Source organism: Oncorhynchus tshawytscha, linkage group LG11 (genome assembly GCF_018296145.1).
Source record: "Oncorhynchus tshawytscha isolate Ot180627B linkage group LG11, Otsh_v2.0, whole genome shotgun sequence".
NCBI lineage: Eukaryota > Metazoa > Chordata > Actinopteri > Salmoniformes > Salmonidae > Oncorhynchus > Oncorhynchus tshawytscha.
Genome location: NC_056439.1, coordinates 54477572 through 54501000, shown reverse-complemented (window position 1 = coordinate 54501000; position 23429 = coordinate 54477572). Strand labels below are relative to the sequence as shown.

The window sequence follows — 23429 nt, the reverse complement described above, 5'->3', positions numbered from 1 at the left end:
AGCGCCGGGTTGTACACACGCGGGGGCTGTTGTGTGTGTTGTGCTGAGGTCTCTCTGGTCAACCAATGATCTGGTCGTTGTGACACCTTATCCGTGTAGTGGGCAGCGCCGGGTTGTACACACGCGGGGCTGTTGTGTGTGTTGTGCTGAGGTCTCTCTGGTCAACCAATGATCTGGTCGTTGTGACACCTTATCCGTGTAGTGGGCAGCGCCGGGTTGTACACACGCGGGGGCTGTTGTGTGTGTTGTGCTGAGGTCTCTCTGGTCAACCTGTGACCTCTAACAGAGGTCGTCATCTTCAGGAAGAGATACCTACAGACGTGTAACCTTAACTCCTCCCCTATTATCTGAGGCAAAACATACACCGGTCCTTTAATCTGATCATTCCTGAGTTTCTACGATCAATTTGTTAATAAGTTGTTGCTGACCGGATGTGCTACAGATATTTTATGAGAGAATGTTATCAAATAGAACAAACCTTGAAATAAAAAGAATATATATATATTTGCAACATAATACAAGCCTCTGTTTTATTTTGTATTTCATCTTTAGTTGTGTATGTGCTTGATAAGAATGTCTTGAACTAAAAGGATTCTGACTGAACAGCGGTTTAGCTCACCTCAACAGATTTGACTGTTTTTGAGAAATATCCTCGAATTCACTGGAGAACTACGGATACAAGCAGACCAACCAATAACTACACCATTATTTATTGGGTTAAGATGTTTAAAAATGCATTACACTCATTTGACCGAAGCTTTAGTATGAAACCACAAAAAAAAAACAGTCCAACCCATAGTCATATTCACGTCTTCATTACGTTGAACCCACCCTGTAGGGAGCTCTTCACCAGGCTAGGGAGGCTTCAGCCTGGCCCTGGTCGTTCAGTGGAGGAGGAGGAGGAGGAGGAGGAGGAACTAGGGAGGCTTCAGCCTGGTCCTGGTCATTCAGCGGAGGAGGTGGAAGAGGAACTAGGGAGGCTTCTGCCTGGTCCTGGTCGTACAGCGGAGGAGGTGGAAGAGGAACTAGGGAGGCTTCTGCCTGGTCCTGGTCGTACAGCGGAGGAGGAGGAGGAACTAGGGAGGCTTTAGCCTGGTCCTGGTCATTCAGCGGAGGAGGAGGAGGAACTAGGGAGGCTTCTGCCTGGTCCTGGTCATACAGCGGAGGAGGAGGAGGAACTAGGGAGGCTTCAGCCTGGTCCTGGTCATACAGCGGAGGAGGAGGAGGAGGAGAAACTAGGGAGGCTTCAGCCTGGTCCTGGTCGTACAGTGGAGGAGGAGGAGGAGGAGGAGGAACTAGGGAGGCTTCTGCCAGGTCTTGGTCATACAGCAGAGGAGGAGGAGGAGCTTGGGAGGCTTCTGCCTGGTCCTGGTCATACAGCGGAGGAGGAGGAGCTAGGGAGGCTTCTGCCTGGTCCTGGTCGTACAGCGGAGGAGGAGGAGGAGGAGGAGGAGCTAAGGAGGCTTCTGCCTGGTCCTGGTCGTACAACGCAGGTTAAGGAGGAGGAGGAGCTAAGGAGGCTTCTACATGGTCCTGGTTGTACAGCGGAGGGTAAGGAGGAGGAGTAGTGTTCTTAGCCGGTTCTGTCTGTTCTATGTCAGTCTCATTGGTCCATTGGTAGGACTGACAGATTCTACAGACACTTTTCTGTCGAATCTGTGTATCAGTGTTTCAGAACCTGATAGGGGGATTATTCCGGTTCCCATGGACCGACTGGCTGGTTCTGGGTCAGGAAGCCTGAAACTGAAGGAAAGAAGCACTGGTCCTTTTCCAACATGTCTCCAGTCCCTCCGTTGTCCATTAGAGAACTGTGGTCTTCACTGGAGCGATGTGGAGAAGAGTCTTGGCAGAGCATCACACTGGGTAGGGTTGATATCGGGTGGGAAACATATGACATTAGGTATTATAGGTGAGGGTTGGATCAGCCAGCAGGCAAAAGGCTTTGAACGCCAGGCGCAGATTTCCCCAGAGAAATGAAACAGTGAATATTTGAAAAGATATGTGATGGATCATGGAGAAGGGGCTCTGTGAGGTATCATGACAGAAAAAGAGAGGTTGTGTGTGTTGGATGGCTGAGAGAAAGACTTGTACATGTGGTAAGGAGGGGGGGGTCTGTAAATAAAAAATACAAAAAATGCTGATTCAGAGGAGACTGACATTTCAGTAATACTGGGAAATGGACATGGTTAGGAGAGGAAACGAGAGAAACCTGAGACCTAGAGAAAGAGGGAAGGAGAAGGTTAGAGGCAGAGAGAGAGGGAAGGAGAAGGTTAGAGGGAGAGGGAGATGGGTAAGGAGAACGTTAGAGGGAGAGAGAGATGGAGAAGGTTAGAGGGAGAGGGAGATGGGTAAGGAGAACGTTAGAGGGAGAGAGAGATGGAGAAGGTTAGAGGGAGAGGGAGATGGGTAAGGAGAACGTTAGAGGGAGAGAGAGATGGAGAAGGTTAGAGGGAGAGGGAGATGGGTAAGGAGAACGTTAGAGGGAGAGAGAGAAGGAGAAGGTTAGAGGGAGCGAGAGAGATGGAGAAGGTTAGAGGGAGAGGGAGATGGAGAAGGTTAGAGGGAGAGTGAGATGGGGAAGGAGAAGGTTAGAGGGAGAGGGAGATGGGTAAGGAGAAGGTTAGAGGGAGAGGGAGATGGGGAAGGAGAAGGTTAGAGGGAGCGAGAGATGGGGAAGGAGAAGGTTAGAGGGAGAGAGAGATGGAGAAGGTTAGAGGGAGAGGGAGATGGGGAAGGAGAAGGTTAGAGGGAGAGGGAGATGGGGAAGGAGAAGGTTAGAGGGAGAGGGAGATGGGGAAGGAGAAGGTTAGAGGGAGCGAGAGATGGGGAAGGAGAAGGTTAGAGGGAGAGAGAGATGGAGAAGGTTAGAGGGAGAGGGAGATGGGGAAGGAGAAGGTTAGAGGGAGAGGGAGATGGGGAAGGAGAAGGTTAGAGGGAGAGAGAGAAGGATAAGGTTAGAGGGAGAGAGAGATGGGGAAAGAGAAGGTTAGAGGGAGAGGGAGATGGGGAAGGAGAAAGTTAGAGGGAGAGGGAGATGGAGAAGGTTAGAGGAAGAGGGAGATGGGTAAGGAGAAGGTTAGAGGGAGATGGTGAAGGAGAAGATTAGAGGGAGAGGGAGATGGAGAAGGTTAGAGGGAGCGAGAGATGGGGAAGGAGAAGGTTAGAGGGAGATGGGGAAGGAGAAGGTTAGAGGGAGAGGGAGATGGGGAGGGAGAAGGTTAGAGGGAGTGAGAGATGGGGAAGGAGAAGGTTAGAGGGAGAGAGAGATGGAGACGGTTAGAGGGAGAGGGAGATGGGTAAGGAGAAGGTTAGAGAGAGAGTGAGATGGGGAAGGAGAAGGTTAGAGGGAGAGAGAGATGGAGAAAGTTAGAGGGAGAGAGAGAGAGAGAGATGGGAAGGAGAAGGTTAGAGAGAGACAGAGAGAGAGATGGGGAAGGAGAAGGTTAGAGAGAGAGAGAGATGGGGAAGGAGAAGGTTAGAGGGAGATGGGTAAGGAGAACGTTAGAGGGAGAGAGAGATGGAGAAGGTTAGAGTGAGAGGGAGATGGGTAAGGAGAACGTTAGAGGGAGAGAGAGAAGGAGAAGGTTAGAGGGAGCGATGGAGAAGGATGTGATGGAGTTGTAAGTAGTATGGACTGGTAAGAGTAGCAGTCTATTGTGAGGACTGGGGGATGACGTGAGGTGAACAGGACGAAGGTGGTGGATGTGGTACTGGCAGGGTTAGCGCTACGGTCTGGCACTGTCACGACTGAGGTAAATGCTGGTAGTTTGCCTCTGTTCTTCACGTTGGGTAGGTGTCACCTGAGAGGCCGATTGGCTGAGAACACCTTTCTGGAATCTAGGCATACATGGTCAGCTGGAGCCACTGGACATAGAGGAGAGACAGAGAGGGGTAGTATCAGTTAGGACATAGAGGAGAGACATAGAGGGGAGACATAGAGGGAGAGACAATAGAGGAGAGACATAGAGGAGAGACAATAGAGGAGAGACATAGAGGAGAGACATAGAGGAGAGACATAGAGGAGAGACAATAGAGGAGAGACATAGAGGAGAGACATAGAGGGGAGACATAGAGGGGTAGTATCAGTTAGGACATAGAGGAGAGACATAGAGGGAGACATAGAGGAGAGACATAGAGTAGAGACAGATGGGTAGTATCAGTTAGGACATAGAGGGGAGACATAGAGGGGAGACATAGAGGGGAGACATAGAGGAGAGACATAGAGGAGAGACATAGAAGAGAGACAATAGAGGTGAGACATAGAGGGGTAGTATCAGTTAGGACATAGAGGAGAGACATAGAGGAGAGACATAGAGGAGAGACAATAGAGGAGAGACATAGAGGAGAGACAATAGAGGAGAGACAATAGAGGAGAGACATAGAGGAGAGACATAGAGGAGAGACATAGAGGAGAGACATAGAGGAGAGACATAGAGGAGAGACAATAGAGGAGAGACAATAGAGGAGAGACATAGAGGAGAGACAGAGGAGAGACAATAGAGGAGAGACATAGAGGAGAGACATAGAGGAGAGACAGAGGAGAGACATAGAGGAGAAACATAGAGGAGAATCATAGAGGAGAGACAGAGGAGAGACAATAGAGGAGAGACATAGAGGAGAGACATAGAGGAGAGACAATAGAGGAGAGACAATAGAGGAGAGACAATAGAGGAGAGACATAGAGGAGAGACATAGAGGAGAGACATAGAGGAGAGACAGAGGAGAGACAATAGAGGAGAGACATAGAGGAGAGACAGAGGGGTAGTATCAGTTAGGACAGAGAGGAGAGACAATAGAGGAGAGACAATAGAGGAGAGACATAGAGGGGAGACAATAGAGGAGAGACATAGAGGAGAGACAATAGAGGAGAGACAATAGAGGAGAGACAATAGAGGAGAGACATAGAGGAGAGACATAGAGGAGAGACATAGAGGGGAGAGATAGAGGAGAGACATAGAGGGGAGAGATAGAGGGGTAGTATCAGTTAGGACACAGAGGAGAGACATAGAGGAGAGAGATAGAGGGGTAGTATCAGTTGAACAAATCAGATCTCTCTCTATATACACTGAACAAAAATACACAGCGGAACACGAGCTCAAATTATTAAAGATTGCAGAAATGTTCCTTACTCACAAAAAAACGTATTTCTCTACAATTTTGTGTACAAATTTGTTTACATCCTTGCTAGTGAGCATTTCTCCTTTGCCAAGATAATCCCTCCACCTGACAGGTGTAGCATATCAAGAAGCTGATAAAACAGTATGATCATTACACAGGTGCACCTTGTGCTGGGGACAATAAAAGGTCACTCAAAAATGTGCAGTTTTGTCACACAACACAATGGCCACAGATGTCACAAGTTTTGAGGGAGCGTGCCTGCTGACTGCAGGAATGTCCACCAGCGCTGTTGCCAGATCATTTAATGTTCATTTCTCTACCATAAGCCGCCTCCAACGTCGTTTTATTATAATTTGGTCGTCCAACCGGCCTCACAACAGCAGACCATGTGTAACCACGCCAACCCAGGACCTCCACATCCATCTTCTTCATCATCTGAGACCTCACAACAGCAGACCATGTGTAACCACGCCAACCCAGGACCTCCACATCCATCTTCTTCATCATCTGAGACCTCACAACAGCAGACCATGTGTAACCACGCCAACCCAGGACCTCCACATCCATCTTCTTCATCATCTGAGACCTCACAACAGCAGACCATGTGTAACCACGCCAACCCAGGACCTCCACATCCATCTTCTTCATCATCTGAGACCTCACAACAGCAGACCATGTGTAACCACGCCAACCCAGGACCTCCACATCCATCTTCTTCATCATCTGAGACCTCACAACAGCAGACCATGTGTAACCACGCCAACCCAGGACCTCCACATCCATCTTCTTCATCATCTGAGACCTCACAACAGCAGACCATGTGTAACCACGCCAACCCAGGACCTCCACATCCATCTTCTTCATCATCTGAGACCTCACAACAGCAGACCATGTGTAACCACGCCAACCCAGGACCTCCACATCCATCTTCTTCATCATCTGAGACCTCACAACAGCAGACCATGTGTAACCACGCCAACCCAGGACCTCCACATCCATCTTCTTCATCATCTGAGACCTCACAACAGCAGACCATGTGTAACCACGCCAACCCAGGACCTCCACATCCATCTTCTTCATCATCTGAGACCTCACAACAGCAGACCATGTGTAACCACGCCAACCCAGGACCTCCACATCCATCTTCTTCATCATCTGAGACCTCACAACAGCAGACCATGTGTAACCACGCCAACCCAGGACCTCCACATCCATCTTCTTCATCATCTGAGACCTCACAACAGCAGACCATGTGTAACCACGCCAACCCAGGACCTCCACATCCATCTTCTTCATCATCTGAGACCTCACAACAGCAGACCATGTGTAACCACGCCAACCCAGGACCTCCACATCCATCTTCTTCATCATCTGAGACCTCACAACAGCAGACCATGTGTAACCACGCCAACCCAGGACCTCCACATCCATCTTCTTCATCATCTGAGACCTCACAACAGCAGACCATGTGTAACCACGCCAACCCAGGACCTCCACATCCATCTTCTTCATCATCTGAGACCTCACAACAGCAGACCATGTGTAACCACGCCAACCCAGGACCTCCACATCCATCTTCTTCATCATCTGAGACCTCACAACAGCAGACCATGTGTAACCACGCCAACCCAGGACCTCCACATCCATCTTCTTCATCATCTGAGACCTCACAACAGCAGACCATGTGTAACCACGCCAACCCAGGACCTCCACATCCATCTTCTTCATCATCTGAGACCTCACAACAGCAGACCATGTGTAACCACGCCAACCCAGGACCTCCACATCCATCTTCTTCATCATCTGAGACCTCACAACAGCAGACCATGTGTAACCACGCCAACCCAGGACCTCCACATCCATCTTCTTCATCATCTGAGACCTCACAACAGCAGACCATGTGTAACCACGCCAACCCAGGACCTCCACATCCATCTTCTTCATCATCTGAGACCTCACAACAGCAGACCATGTGTAACCACGCCAACCCAGGACCTCCACAGGAACTCCATCTGAGACCAGCCACCCGGACAGCTGATGAAACTGTGGGTTTCCTTTAACCGAAGAATTTCTGCACAAACTGTCAGAAACCGTCTCAGGGAAGCACATCGTCGTCCTCACCAGGGTCTTGACCTGATTGCAGTTCGGCATCGTAACCGACATCAATATGGCAAATGTTCCACCTTCGATGGCCACTGGCACGCTGGAGAAGTGTGCTCTTCACGGATGAATCCCGGTTTCAACTGTACCGGGAAGATGGCCGACAGTATGTATGGCGTTGTGAGGGTGAGCGGTTTGCTGATGTCACCGTTGTGAACAGAGTGCCCCGTGGTGACGGTGGGGTTATGGTATGGGCAGGGATAAGCTACGAACAACAAACACAATTGCATTTTATCGATGGCAATTTGACATGTCTGGTGAGTATGCAGGCCATGGAAGAACTGGGACATTTTCAGCTTCCAGGAATTGTGTCCAGGTCCTTGCGACATGGGGCTGTGCATTATCATGCTGAAACATGAGGTGATGGCGGCTGATGAATGGCACGACAACGGGCCTCAGGATCGCGTAACGGGTATCTTTGTGCATTCAAATTGCCATTGATGAAATGCAATTGTGTTCGTTTTTCGTAGCTTATGCCTGCCAATACCATTTAAGCACACTTCTCCAGCGAGCCAGTCGAAGGTGGAACATTTGCCATATTTATGTTGGTTACGATGCCGAACTGCAGTCAGGTCAAGACCCTGGTGAGGACAACAAGCACGCAGATGAGCTTCCCTGAGACGGTTTCTCACAGTTTGTGTAGAAATAAGCCCACAGTTTCATCAGCTGTCCGGGTGGCTAGTCTCAGATCCCGCAGGTGAAGAATCCAGATGTCGAGGTCCTGAACTGACGTGGTCTGCTGTTGTGAGGACGTTTGGGCTGCCAAATAATCTAAAACGACAGTTGGAGGTGGCTTATGGTAGAGGAATGAACATTCAATTCTCTGGCAACAGCGCTGGTGGACATTCCTGAAGTCATTATGCCAATTGTACGCTCCCTCAAAACTTGTGACATCTGTGGCATTGTGTTGTGTGACAAAACTGCACATGTTTGAGTGGCCTTTCACAGCACAAGGTGCACCTGTGTAATGTTCATGCTGTTAAATCAGCTTCTTGATATGCTACTCCTGTCAGGTGGATGGATTATCTTGACAAAGGAGAAATGCTCACCAACAGGGATGTAAACACATTTGTGCACAACATTTGAGATAAATAAACTTTGTTTGTAATTTCTGGGATCTTTTATTTCAGCTCACGAAACATGGGACCAACACTTTACATTTTGCATTTATATTTTTGTTCAGTGTTCAATGCAATACAATGTAATATTTTTTTTAATCAACAATGTAAATTCTTAACCCTGGGCAACATGGGCCTGGGAGGCTCACAGGGATATTGGTATCCACAGTACTCCACCAATTATACATGGTTTAACTCAATTCTTCTTGTATTTCCCCAAAATGTATTTACTCAAACATAAATGTAATTTAAACTTTAAAACTGTAAAAATGTGTATAAAACTGCTCTCAGATGAGGGGCTTTTAAAATGTTCCTTCCCAGCGCCCAAGACTTGGTTCGGTCATGCACTGCCGAAGTCAAAGTAAAAACCCCTTCTTTTATCTCCCCTGAGTTGTGTTCTGGTTCTGAATTCACGAAAGGAGTCCCCGGACCCAAAAGTTTGAGAACCGCTGAATTTGGTAACACAACATAGACAGGTAGTGTCAGTTAGGTAGTAACACGGTTGTTGTCCTTATACCTGTGCATTAAGGGGCTACGTCGACAGGGTACGACAGGTAGTGTCAGTTAGGTAGTAACACGGTTGTTGTCCTTATACCTGTGCAGTAAGGGGCTACGTCGACAGGGTACGACAGGTAGTGTCAGTTAGGTAGTAACACGATTGTTGTCCTTATACCTGTGCAGTAAGGGACTACGTCGACAGGGTACGACAGGTAGTGTCAGTTAGGTAGTAACACGGTTGTTGTCCTTATACCTGTGCAGTAAGGGACTACGTCGACAGGGTACGACAGGTAGTGTCAGTTAGGTAGTAACACGGTTGTTGTCCTTATACCTGTGCAGTAAGGGGCTACGTCGACAGGGTACGACAGGTAGTGTCAGTTAGGTAGTAACACGGTTGTTGTCCTTATACCTGTGCAGTAAGGGGCTATGTCCACAGGGTACGACAGGTAGTGTCAGTTAGGTAGTAACACGATTGTTGTCCTTATACCTGTGCAGTAAGGGGCTATGTCCACAGGGTACGACACGCTCCGTTAGGGATAAGCTGCGAGCTGAACGTGAGTTGAACGTGAGTTGAACCAAAGGCGGTCGTAACAACATGTTACTGTTCCGTAATGTATGATAGAATGAGCAGCATATCCTTACCTCCAAGACACTGAGTCTGATCGTACCGTCTCCATCCTGGTCGAAGGCCTGGAACGCCCCTGCAAACAAACCCCATGTCATGAATCAATCAATAAATCATCCATTTATATAATTAAGAGGACCAAAATTGAAATATATATATTTTTTAACTTTGGTTGTGTTATCCGCATTTACTTTGAATTTGTTGTGTAAATGTATGGTTGAGTTGTGTTTTAAATGTGTTTATTTTTTGTATTTTTGTATTTTTAATTTATTTTTTAAACCTTTATTTAACTAGGCAAGTCAATTAAGAACAAATTCTTATTTATAATGACGTCCTACCCTGGCCAAACCTGGAAAACGCGGGGATAACTGTGTGCCGCCCTATGGGACTCCCAATCACGGCCGGATGTGACGCAGTGTGGTTGTATTCACATGTGTGGATGAGTTGTGTTTTTAAATGTCAAATAAATCAAACCAACTCAAATATAAAGCCCTTTTTACATCACCATGTACGGTAACCAGACCTGCATGGCCAGGAGTGGACAAACAGATCTGGGATCAGTGTAATACGGAGGTGAGGTGTTTGTGTGTGACTTACTGAACATGGCTTCGAGCCGGACCAGACAGCTGATGAAGCTGTCAAAGTCGATGTTCATGCTCTCGTTGGCGTAACGCATGGTGATGATGTCATACAGCTGGTTGTTGAGACGGAAGCCTGAACGGGACACAAGACCGTCAGAGATGGGAGATATTGGAGAGACGCACTAGGCTGTTCAGTTTAGAACAAAACAATATGTCTTCCCATCTCCTTTTTAAAATGATCCAATCTACCTGAAGATTTTATTCTATTTAAACCCGGTAAACACAACTTTAAGATGCTCTTACCTGCATCGTTGACAGCATTTCTCATTTCGTAGCTGTTGATGCTACTAGCCTGGTCCGAGTTATAGTGTTGGAAAATTCCCTAAAGGAACAGAGCAGTTGTACATCTATACATCTGACTATGTCTACAGTGTCATTGGGAGTTTCAATAAAAGGGGAAATAAGGGAAAACCCAGCTTTCTGACGCAGAAGAAGAAGAGCTCACCTGCCACTGCTTGATCTTGTTCCAGAGATGTCTGAACTCCTGCAGGTTGAGTCTGCCCGTCCCGTCCATCTAGATGCCGTTAAGACACCAAACACATGGGAACTGACAGTCAACCATTTCAACAAACAGTCACTCAGAATGACCTGTTTCTCCTGTCATTACTGGCCGGGTCAGGTTACAGTGGACCGCAATGCTACAGAGACATCTTTCACACCCAGCAGAGGGAAAGAGATGGAGAGGTATGGAGATGGGGTGATTTTATGACACCTCACGCCCATTGTAAAACTAAGGCAGGAGACAAAATTCCTTTGTCCTCTCACTGTGGAGAATCGGCCTCAGAACATTTACATGCAATAAATGGACTTTGGGACGATAGGTTTCGTGACGATAGATGGAATATGAAAATGTAATGTAATTTTTTGTTATGTTATTAAAAGTTAAAGGACGACGTTATAATGAAAACATTGTACCTGTAAGGGTTTTCCTAGTATGTGCCTGATGTTTAAACATTGTAACTAAGAGTTTTCCAAGTATGTGTGTGATGTTTGCATATTGTACGTTGGGGGGAAAATGTCCAGATCAAAGAGAATATTTCTGTAAAGATGAAATGGGAAGTTAGTTCGTTAGTTTAAATCGGATCTGAGTAAAATCCAGACCTTGCCTCGTAACTAGTTACGCCCAGAGAACTGCCCTGAAGGCGGCGACGCCCATTTCTGACCCGAGGGTATAAAACCTGTGAGTTAAGAATTAACAGATCAGACTAAGTGACCCTGAGCTGCAGCCAAGGTCTGAAAGGTCAGCAACTCCAAAACACAACACGAGGTTGAAGACAAAACCAAATCCATGCTACGGATGAGTAACTGTGTCTAAGAGGGTGAATTCAAGCAGGACCACCCGGTCACCACTCTCCATCGAATCGTGTGTCTACACTGCTTTCATTCCTACGCTGTGAGCCGTGAGCTACAGGGCTGGCTGTCCTCAGAAGACCCTCTTCAGAACACGGGCGAGGAAACAGACCACTAAGACAAAAGGACCCTGACATCGTAAGGACAACCAGAGAGTTGCACCCTGTAACCAGAGAGTTGCACCCTGTAACCAGAGAGTTGCACCCTGTAACCAGAGAGTTGCACCCTGTAACCAGAGAGTTGCACCCTGTAACCAGAGAGTTGCACCCTGTAACCAGAGAAGTGTGTCATCAGAGAAGCAGAAAGTCGTCCACGAAGAGACACGCTGTCGGAGACCTTCGACACGTAATTACATCATTATATTCTGTCGGAGACCTTCGACACGTAATTACATCATTATATTCTGTCGGAGACCTTCGACACGTAATTACATCATTATATTCTGTCGGAGACCTTCGACACGTAATTACATCATTATATTCTGTCGGAGACCTTCGACACGTAATTACATCATTATATTCTGACCCATAAGAGACGGCAGTTCGGGGCTAAACTAAGCATAGTTTACAAATGTCCACAAGTGTGCTTTTCTCTCTTTCTCTCTCTTTTAAATCCCCATATCGCGTAACAAGTGTCATATTGTCTTGGTCTGCTAGGGACCTGTTTTATCGTACTAGTTCTAATCAATAGCCTAGACTGTGTGCTTGTGTATCTTACAATATCATCTTAGCTTGTTAGCAAATAAATAATCAACTCAACTGGTGTGGTACGGACTCATTGATGGGACTCGGGTTTGTGCAGGTTCCCGGATTATGCGACATTCAAAATGATGAAGGCCTCCCGGGTGGCGCAGTAGTTAAGGGCGCTGTACTGCAGCACCAGCTGTGCCACCAGAGACCCTGGGTTTGCGCCCAGGCTCTGTCGTAACCGGACGCGACTGGGAGGTCCGTGGGGCGACGCACAATTGGCATAGCGTCGTCCGGGTTAGGGAGGGATTGGTCGGTAGGGATGTCCTTGTCTCATCAGGCACCAGCGACTTCTGTGGCGGGCCGAGCGCAGTGCGCGCTAACCAAGGTTGCCAGGTGCACGGTGTTTCCTCCGACACATTGGTGCGTCTGGCTTCCGGGTTGGATGGCGCTGTGTTAAGAAACAGTTTGGCTTGGTTGGATTGTGTATCGGAGGACGCATGACTTTCAACCTTCATCTTTCCCGAGCCCGTACGAGAGTTTTAGCAATGAGACAAGATAGTAGCTACTATAAAAAACTTTAAAAAACAATTGGATACCACGAAATTGGGGAGAAAAAGGGGTCAAATAAAAACAGATTTAAAAAGAAAAAGACATTCCAAATGAGACTGTAGAGGAAATTGATTGATTAGCGACTGTTGTAAAATCAATATTCTGATATTCTTTGAGTTAATTTGGGAAATAGAAACTCAATAAAACTAAACTTTCACATGGTGCCCCAGGTTAATGAGTTAATAATTACCTGATTCATTTAATCACGTACTTATAAACCGTTAATCATTTGATGAGCTGTCGTCACATTAATCAAAACAACGTCACGACACTCCCTTAGCTCAGATGAACCTGTTTCTACACTCCCTTAACTCACAAACCCTGGTTAATACATGCGTTATTTCCTGTGGCCTTGGGCACGTGCTACTACTGCAGTAAATGGTGAATTTAGACCACTGTAGGCCCTGTCCCAGGTCACAACACACTGTGATTTCTCCATAGACTAGTGGTTTCCAAACCTCTCCTCAGGAACACCATGCTAATCTCAACCATCTCCTCGGGGACCCTCAGCCGTTCTCCAACTTCTCCTCGGGGACCCCCAGCCGTTCTCCAACTTCTCCTTGGGGACCCCAAGCCATTCTCTAACCTCTCCTCGGGGACCCCAGCCATTCTCCAACCTCTCCTCGGGGACCCCATCCATTATCCAACTTCTCCTCTGGGACACCCAGCCGTTCTCTAACCTCTCCTAGGGGATCCCCAGCCGTTCTCTAACCTCTCCTTGGGGACCCCCAGCCGTTCTCTAACCTCTCCCCGGGGACCCCCAGCCGTTCTCTTACCTCTCCCTGGGGACCCCCAGCCATTCTCTAACCTCTCCTTGGGGACCCCCAGCCGTTCTCTAACCTCTCCTTGGGGACCCCCAGCCGTTCTCTAACCTCTCCTTGGGGACCCCCAGCCGTTCTCTGTAACCTCTCATTGGGGACCCCCAGCCGTTCTTTAACCTCTCCTTGGGGACCCCCAGCCGTTCTCTAACCTCTCCTTGGGGACCCCCAGCCGTTCTCTAACCTCTCCTTGGAGACCCCCAGCCGTTCTCTGTAACCTCTCATTGGGGACCCCCAGCCGTTCTTTAACCTCTCCTTGGGGATCCCCAGCCGTTCTCTAACCTCTCCTTGGGGACCCCCAGCCGTTCTCTAACCTCTCCTTGGGGACCCCAGCCGTTCTCTAACCTCTCCTCGGGGACCCCCAACCGTTCTCTAACCTCTCCTTGGGGACCCCCAGCCGTTCTCTAACCTCTCCTCGGGGACCCCCAACCGTTCTCTAACCTCTCCTTGGGGACCCCCAGCCGTTCTCTAACCTCTCCTCGGGGACCCCCAACCGTTCTCTAACCTCTCCTTGGGGACCCCCAGCCGTTCTCTAACCTCTCCTTGGGGACCCCCAGCCGTTCTCTAACCTCTCCTTGGGGACCCCCAGCCGTTCTCTAACCTCTCCTTGGGGACCCCCAGCCGTTCTCTAACCTCTCCTTGGGGACCCCCAGCCGTTCTCTAACCTCTCCTTGGGGACCCCCAGCCGTTCTCTAACCTCTCCTTGGGGACCCCCAGCCGTTCTCTAACCTCTCCTTGGGGACCCCCAGCCGTTCTCTAACCTCTCCTCGGGGACCCCAGCCGTTCTCTAACCTCTCCTTGGGGACCCCCAGCCGTTCTCTAACCTCTCCTTGGGGACCCCCAGCCGTTCTCTAACCTCTCCTTGGGGACCCCCAGCCGTTCTCTAACCTCTCCTTGGGGACCCCAGCCGTTCTCTAACCTCTCCTTGGGGACCCCCAGCCGTTCTCTAACCTCTCCTTGGGGACCCCCAGCCGTTCTCTAACCTCTCCTTGGGGACCCCCAGCCGTTCTCTAACCTCTCCTTGGGGACCCCCAGCCGTTCTCTCTAACCTCTCCTTGGGGACCCCCAGCCGTTCTCTAACCTCTCCTTGGGGACCCCCAGCCGTTCTCTGTATTTGATCTATTCCAAAGCTTTCACATCTCCTTTGTAGCTCAGTTGGTAGAGCATGGTGCTTGTAATGCCACAGTAGTGGGTTCAATTCCCAGAACCACCCATTCATAAAATGTTTGAACACATGACTGTTGCTTTTGTTAAAAGAGAATGCTAAATTGCTCATTATATATTGCCAGCTAATCATCAAGCCCTTGACTAAGTGAATTAGTCAGTGGTGGAAAAAAGTACCCAATTGTTATACTTGAGTAAAAGTGAAGATTTGTTAATAGAAAATTACTCAAGTGACCCGGTAAAATACTATTTGAGAAAAAGTACTTGGTTAAAAATATACTTAAGTATCAAAAGTAAATGTAATTGCTAAAATATCCTTAAGTATCAAAAATTACAATATGTGTGAATTGGACAATTTCCTTGTTCTGATAAGTATTTAAAATATATTAAAAGAGTATTTTGAGAGTTAAGAGTTAAAAGAGTATTTTGTGTATCTATCTATCTACAGACAACCTGACCCAGGAGGGTCTCTATCTATAGACAACCTGACCCAGGAGGGTCTCTATCTATAGACAACCTGACCCAGGAGGGTCTCTATCTATAGACAACCTGACCCAGGGGGTCTCTACAGACAGCCTGACCCAGGAGGGTCTCTATCTATAGACAACCTGACCCGGGGGGGTCTCTATCTACAGACAACCTGACCCAGGGGGGTCTCTATCTACAGACAGCCTGACCCAGGAGGGTCTCTACAGACAGCCTGACCCAGGGGGTCTCTACAGACAGCCTGACCCAGGAGGGTCTCTACCTATAGACAAGACAGCCTGACCCAGGAGGGTCTCTACAGACAGCCTGACCCAGGAGGGTCTCTATCTATAGACAACACAGCCTGACCCGGGAGGGTCTCTATCTACAGACAACACAGCCTGACCCGGGAGGGTCTCTACAGACAGCCTGACCCAGGAGGGTCTCTACAGACAGCCTGACCCAGGAGGGTCTCTATCTATAGACAACACAACCTGACCCAGGAGGGTCTCTACAGACAGCCTGACCCAGGAGGGTCTCTATCTACAGACAACCTGACCCAGGGGGGTCTCTATCTATAGACAACCTGACCCAGGAGGGTCTCTACAGACAACACAGCCTGACCCAGGGGGGTCTCTATCTACAGACAACCTGACCCAGGGGGGTCTCTATCTATAGACAACCTGACCCAGGAGGGTCTCTACAGACAACACAACCTGACCCGGGAGGGTCTCTACAGACAGCCTGACCCAGGAGGGTCTCTATCTACAGACAACACAACCTGACCCGGGAGGGTCTCTATCTACAGACAGCCTGACCCAGGAGGGTCTCTATCTACAGACAACACAGCCTGACCCAGGAGGGTCTCTATCTACAGACAACACAACCTGACCCAGGAGGGTCTCTATCTACAGACAACACAACCTGACCCAGGAGGGTCTCTATCTACAGACAACCTGACCCAGGAGGCTCTCTACAGACAACACAACCTGACCCAGGAGGGTCTCTATCTACAGACACCACAACCTGACCTAGGAGGGTCTCTATCTACAGACAACACAACCTGACCCGGGGACGTCTCTATCTACAGACAACACAACCTGACCCGGGAGGGTCTCAATCTACAGACAACACAACCTGACCCAGGAGGGTCTCTATCTACATACAACACAACCTGACCCAGGAGGGTCTCTATCTACAGACAACACAACCTGACCCAGGAGGGTCTCTATCTACAGACAACACAACCTGACCCAGGAGGGTCTCTATCTACAGACAACACAACCTGACCCAGGAGGGTCTCTATCTACAGACAACACAACCTGACCCAGGAAGGTCTCTATCTACAGACAACACAACCTGACCCAGGAGGGTCTCTATCTACAGACAACACAACCTGATCCGGGAGGGTCTCAATCTACAGACAACACAACCTGACCCAGGAGGGTCTCTATCTACAGACAACACAGCCTGACCCAGGAGGGTCTCTATCTACAGACAACACAACCTGACCCGGGAGGGTCTCTATCTACAGACAACCTGACCCAGGAGGGTCTCTATCTACAGACAACCTGACCCAGGAGGGTCTCTATCTACAGACAACCTGAGCCAGGAGGGTCTCTATCTACAGACAACCTGACCCGGGAGGGTCTCTATCTACAGACAACCTGACCCGGGAGGGTCTCTATCTACAGACAACACAGCCTGACCCAGGAGGGTCTCTATCTACAGACAACACAACCTGACCCAGGAGGGTCTCTATCTATAGACAACCTGACCCAGGAGGGTCTCTATCTACAGACAACACAACCTGACCCGGGAGGGTCTCTATCTACAGACAACCTGACCCAGGAGGGTCTCTATCTACAGACAACCTGACCCAGGAGGGTCTCTATCTACAGACAACCTGACCCAGGAGGGTCTCTATCTACAGACAACACAACCTGACCCAGGAGGGTCTCTATCTATAGACAACACAGCCTGACCCAGGAGGGTCTCTATCTACAGACAACACAGCCTGACCCAGGAGGGTCTCTATCTACAGACAACACAGCCTGACCCAGGAGGGTCTCTATCTATAGACAACCTGACCCAGGAGGGTCTCTATCTACAGACAACACAGCCTGACCCAGGAGGGTCTCTATCTACAGACAACACAGCCTGACCCAGGATGGTCTCTATCTACAGACAACACAGCCTGACCCAGGAGGGTCTCTATCTACAGACAACACAACCTGACCCAGGATGGTCTCTATCTACAGACAACACAGCCTGACCCAGGAGGGTCTCTATCTACAGACAACACAGCCTGACCCAGGAGGGTCTCTATCTACAGACAACACAACCTGACCCAGGAGGGTCTCTATCTACAGACAACACAACCTGACCCAGGAGGGTCTCTATCTACAGACAACCTGACCCAGGATGGTCTCTATCTACAGACAACACAACCTGACCCAGGAGGGTGTCTATCTACAGACAACACAACCTGACCCAGGAGGGTCTCAATCTACAGACAACACAACCTGACCCAGGAGGGTCTCTATCTACATACAACACAACCTGACCCGGGAGGGTCTCTATCTACATACAACACAACCTGACCCGGGAGGTTCTCTATCTACAGACAACACAACCTGACCCAGGAGGGTCTCTATCTACAGACAACCTGACCCAGGAGGGTCTCTATCTACAGACAACCTGACCCAGGAGGGTCTCTATCTACAGACAACCTGACCCAGGAGGGTCTCTATCTACAGACAACCTGACCCGGGAGGGTCTCTATCTACAGACAACCTGACCCGGGAGGGTCTCTATCTACAGACAACACAGCCTGACCCAGGAGGGTCTCTATCTACAGACAACACAACCTGACCCAGGAGGGTCTCTATCTATAGACAACCTGACCCAGGAGGGTCTCTATCTACAGACAACACAACCTGACCCGGGAGGGTCTCTATCTACAGACAACCTGACCCAGGAGGGTCTCTATCTACAGACAACCTGACCCAGGAGGGTCTCTATCTACAGACAACCTGACCCAGGAGGGTCTCTATCTACAGACAACACAACCTGACCCAGGAGGGTCTCTATCTATAGACAACACAGCCTGACCCAGGAGGGTCTCTATCTACAGACAACACAGCCTGACCCAGGAGGGTCTCTATCTACAGACAACACAGCCTGACCCAGGAGGGTCTCTATCTATAGACAACCTGACCCAGGAGGGTCTCTATCTACAGACAACACAGCCTGACCCAGGAGGGTCTCTATCTTCAGACAACACAGCCTGACCCGGGAGGGTCTCTATCTACAGACAACACAGCCTGACCCAGGAGGGTCTCTATCTACAGACAACACAACCTGACCCAGGAGGGTCTCTATCTACAGACAACACAGCCTGACCCAGGAGGGTCTCTATCTACAGACAACACAGCCTGACCCAGGAGGGTCTCTATCTACAGACAACACAGCCTGACCCAGGAGGGTCTCTATCTACAGACAACACAACCTGACCCAGGAGGGTCTCTATCTACAGACAACCTGACCCAGGATGGTCTCTATCTACAGACAACACAACCTGACCCAGGAGGGTCTCTATCTACAGACAACACAACCTGACCCAGGAGGGTCTCTATCTACAGACAACACAACCTGACCCAGGAGGGTCTCTATCTACAGACAACACAACCTGACCCAGGAGGGTCTCTATCTACAGACAACACAACCTGACCCAGGAGGGTCTCTATCTATAGACAACACAACCTGACCCAGGAGGGTCTCTATCTACAGACAACACAACCTGACCCAGGATGGTCTCTATCTACAGACAACACAACCTGACCCAGGAGGGTCTCTATCTACAGACAACACAACCTGACCCAGGAGGGTCTCTATCTATAGACAACCTGACCCAGGAGGGTCTCTATCTACAGACAACACAACCTGACCCAGGATGGTCTCTATCTACAGACAACACAGCCTGACCCAGGAGGGTCTCTATCTACAGACAACCTGACCCAGGATGGTCTCTATCTACAGACAACACAACCTGACCCAGGATGGTCTCTATCTACAGACAACACAGCCTGACCCAGGAGGGTCTCTATCTACAGACAACACAACCTGACCCAGGATGGTCTCTATCTACAGACAACACAGCCTGACCCAGGAGGGTCTCTATCTACAGACAACACAGCCTGACCCAGGAGGGTCTCTATCTACAGACAACACAACCTGACCCAGGAGGGTCTCTATCTACAGACAACACAACCTGACCCAGGAGGGTCTCTATCTACAGACAACCTGACCCAGGATGGTCTCTATCTACAGACAACACAACCTGACCCAGGAGGGTCTCTATCTACAGACAACACAGCCTGACCCAGGAGGGTCTCTATCTACAGACAACACAACCTGACCCAGGAGGGTCTCTATCTATAGACAACCTGACCCAGGAGGGTCTCTATCTACAGACAACACAGCCTGACCCAGGAGGGTCTCTATCTACTGACAACACAACCTGACCCAGGAGGGTCTCTATCTACAGACAACACAACCTGACCCGGGGACGTCTCTATCTACAGACAACACAACCTGACCCGGGAGGGTCTCTATCTACAGACAACACAACCTGACCCGGGGACGTCTCTATCTACAGACAACACAACCTGACCCGGGAGGGTCTCTATCTACAGAAAACACAGCCTGACCCAGGATGGTCTCTATCTACAGACAACACAGCCTGACCCAGGAGGGTCTCTATCTACAGACAACCTGACCCAGGATGGTCTCTATCTACAGACAACACAACCTGACCCAGGATGGTCTCTATCTACAGACAACACAGCCTGACCCAGGAGGGTCTCTATCTACAGACAACACAACCTGACCCAGGATGGTCTCTATCTACAGACAACACAACCTGACCCAGGATGGTCTCTATCTACAGACAACACAGCCTGACCCAGGAGGGTCTCTATCTACAGACAACACAGCCTGACCCAGGAGGGTCTCTATCTACAGACAACACAACCTGACCCAGGAGGGTCTCTATCTACAGACAACACAACCTGACCCGGGAGGGTCTCTATCTACAGACAGCCTGACCCAGGAGGGTCTCTATCTACAGACAACACAACCTGACCCAGGAAGGTCTCTATCTACAGACAACACAACCTGACCCAGGAGGGTTTCTATCTACAGACAACCTGACCCAGGAGGGTCTCTATCTACAGACAACACAGCCTGACCCAGGAGGGTCTCTATCTATAGACAACCTGACCCAGGAGGGTCTCTATCTACAGACAACACAACCTGACCCAGGAGGGTCTCTATCTACAGACAACCTGACCCAGGAGGGTCTCTACAGACAACACAACCTGACCCAGGAGGGTCTCTATCTACAGACAACACAACCTGACCCGGGAGGGTCTCTATCTACAGACAACACAACCTGACCCGGGGACGTCTCTATCTACAGACAACACAACCTGACCCGGGAGGGTCTCTATCTACAGAAAACACAGCCTGACCCAGGTGGGTCTCTATCTACAGACAACACAACCTGACCCAGGCGGGTCTCTATCTACAGACACCACAGATACAGAGGATACGTCCATGAGAGAGATCATGCTCCTGCAGCACTCCAGGCTAAAACCCTCTGTGTTCAGGTCCTTATCTGTGGGAGAGAGAGAGGATTAACAAATCGACAAACTGACCAACAAACCATTACCTATTTTAATCTGGTGTACAGGGCTAGAACAAAACTGTGGACCGGGTTGAGGGCTGGGAAACAATGCTGTAGGTGATTAGTGTGAGAGAGAGAGGATTAACAAATCAACAAACTGACCAACAAACCATTACCTATTTTAATCTGGTGTACAGGGCTAGAACAAAACTGTGGACCGGGTTGAGGGCTGGGAAACAATGCTGTAGGTGATTAGTGTGAGAGAGAGAGGATTAACAAATCAACAAACTGACCAACAAACCATTACCTATTTTAATCTGGTGTGCAGGGCTAGAACAAAACTGTGGACCGGGTTGAGGGCTGGGAAACAATGCTGTAGGTGATTAGTGTGAGAGAGAGAGGATTAACAAATCAACAAACTGACCAACAAACCATTACCTATTTTAATCTGGTGTGCAGGGCTAGAACAAAACTGTGGACCGGGTTGAGGGCTGGGAAACAATGCTGTAGGTGATTAGTGTGAGAGAGAGAGCGAGGGAGATTTAGGACAGTGTTTTCGAACTCTTCTGGGGACCAGACAGTCCATATTTGTGAATATGATTTATATACAGTGGGGTTTGAAATTATTGAGACCCGTGATAAAGATAAGCAAAAGTCAATGAACTTTATCCAGTACCAGGTCATTCTCGCTAAAAACGTGGTTGCCTCTGCCAAGAGGATGAAACTGGGCCACAAGGGGATCTTTCAGCAAGACATTAACCCCCAAACATACATCAAAATCCAGATAGAAATGGCCATTTGGCCACATTTTGCAATGGCCATCTCAGTCTCCGGACATGAACCCCATTGAAGAGGGCCAGGCCATCTCAGTCTCCGGACATGAACCCCATTGAAGAGGGCCAGTCCATCTCAGTCTCCGGACATGAACCCCATTGAAGAGGGCCAGTCCATCTCAGTCTCCGGACATGAACCCCATTGAAGAGGGCCAGTCCATCTCAGTCTCCGGACATGAACCCCATTGAAGAGGGCCAGTCCATCTCAGTCTCCGGACATGAACCCCATTGAAGAGGGCCAGTCCATCTCAGTCTCCGGACATGAACCCCAATGAAGAGGGCCAGTCCATCTCAGTCTCCGGACATGAACCCCAATGAAGAGGGCCAGTCCATCTCAGTCTCCGGACATGAACCCCAATGAAGAGGGCCAGTCCATAAGACCAGACTAAGGATATCAAAGATCTGGAAAGATGCTGTAAAGAGGAATGGTCTCAGATCCCTTCCAAAGTGTTCTCCAATCTCATAAAACATTTTAGAAAAAAGGCTCAGTGCCGTTATCCTCGCAAGGTGAGGTATTGAAAACATGGTGTGCCAATCATTTTGACCCCTACTTGTTTTTGAGAGGTATTTGTTTAACCTGATAAACAAAATCTCTTTATCTGAGCAATTGTAATAGTATAAAATAATACAATTTACCCCCCCCCAAAAAAAAGGGTTAGCTCAGTATTTGAATTATATATTATATTAAGTAATTTTTGCTCATCTTTATCAATGGCAATAATTTTGGACCCCATTGTAAATGGTGTAGAAAACAGGTCCTAGAATGGATCCTCCGGAAGCCCTTCTGTTATGATAATGTACTGAAGAACTGTATAAACTGTGGTTTTAGTCTTACGTTTGGAGACGATGCTGTTGAGGACATTCTTCAGCTCGTTGGCGGTTATTTCCATTTCCTGTGAGAGAGGAGACAGTGGGAGAAGGACACATGGAGATCATCTGACGGGAATTTAACATTTTAATTTTAAACTGGCATTCGTTTTTTTGTGTTAATCTACGGAAGCCCTGAAGCCCAAGGGGGAAAAACAAATCTAATTTCAACAACTCAGTATCTCGTTTGAACAAATTTATAGTATATATTTATATACAGAACCAGTCAAAGGTTTGGACACACTTACTCATTCAAGGGTTTGTCCTTATTTTTACTATTTTCTACATTGTAGAATAATAGTGAAGACATCAAAACTATGAAATAACACATATGGAATCATGTTGTTACCGAAACAATGTTAAACAAATCAAAATATATTTTCTATTTGAGATTCTTCAAAGTAGCCACCATTTGACTTGATGACAGCTTTGCACACTCTTGGCATTCTCTCAACCAGCTTCATGAGGTAGTCACCTGGAATGTATTTCAGTTAACAGGTGTGCCTTTTTAAATATATTCTAATGATTTTTGGGGTGTTTTTACTAAATCTTACGAACGAGATACTAAGTCGTTCAAACAAGATAATTCAGGACTTCCGTAGTTAATCTATTGATGTCTGAAAGCATCCTTATATGATAAAATAACCTAATCAGATTCATTTTTATAACCAGACCTGAGTTCAAGTAGTATTTGTTTTCTTTTGTATAATTATTGCTTTAAATCGGTTGATTAAGCCTACCTGGAGTGGCAGTTTCCACTTTTGGGACAAATCCATTGGTTTCAT

The 23429-nt window shown here is 48.5% G+C and overlaps 1 protein-coding gene across 1 annotated transcript in view; it reads right to left on the bottom strand.

Annotated features, from left to right (window-relative positions):
• Positions 1-3540: 3540 nt before the first annotated feature.
• The window catches only part of LOC112241717 (calpain-3-like), a 52814-nt gene continuing 32925 nt past the window's right edge, over positions 3541-23429 (bottom strand). Inside the window, exons 15-21 of the mRNA XM_042330374.1 lie at positions 22613-22670; positions 20871-20935; positions 10606-10674; positions 10404-10482; positions 10117-10233; positions 9537-9595; positions 3541-3864 (exon numbers count right to left, since the gene is read on the bottom strand). Of these exons, the coding sequence (XP_042186308.1) occupies positions 3838-3864; positions 9537-9595; positions 10117-10233; positions 10404-10482; positions 10606-10674; positions 20871-20935; positions 22613-22670 (474 nt within the window). The 3' untranslated portion in view covers positions 3541-3837. The remainder of the gene's footprint in view (positions 3865-9536; positions 9596-10116; positions 10234-10403; positions 10483-10605; positions 10675-20870; positions 20936-22612; positions 22671-23429) is intronic.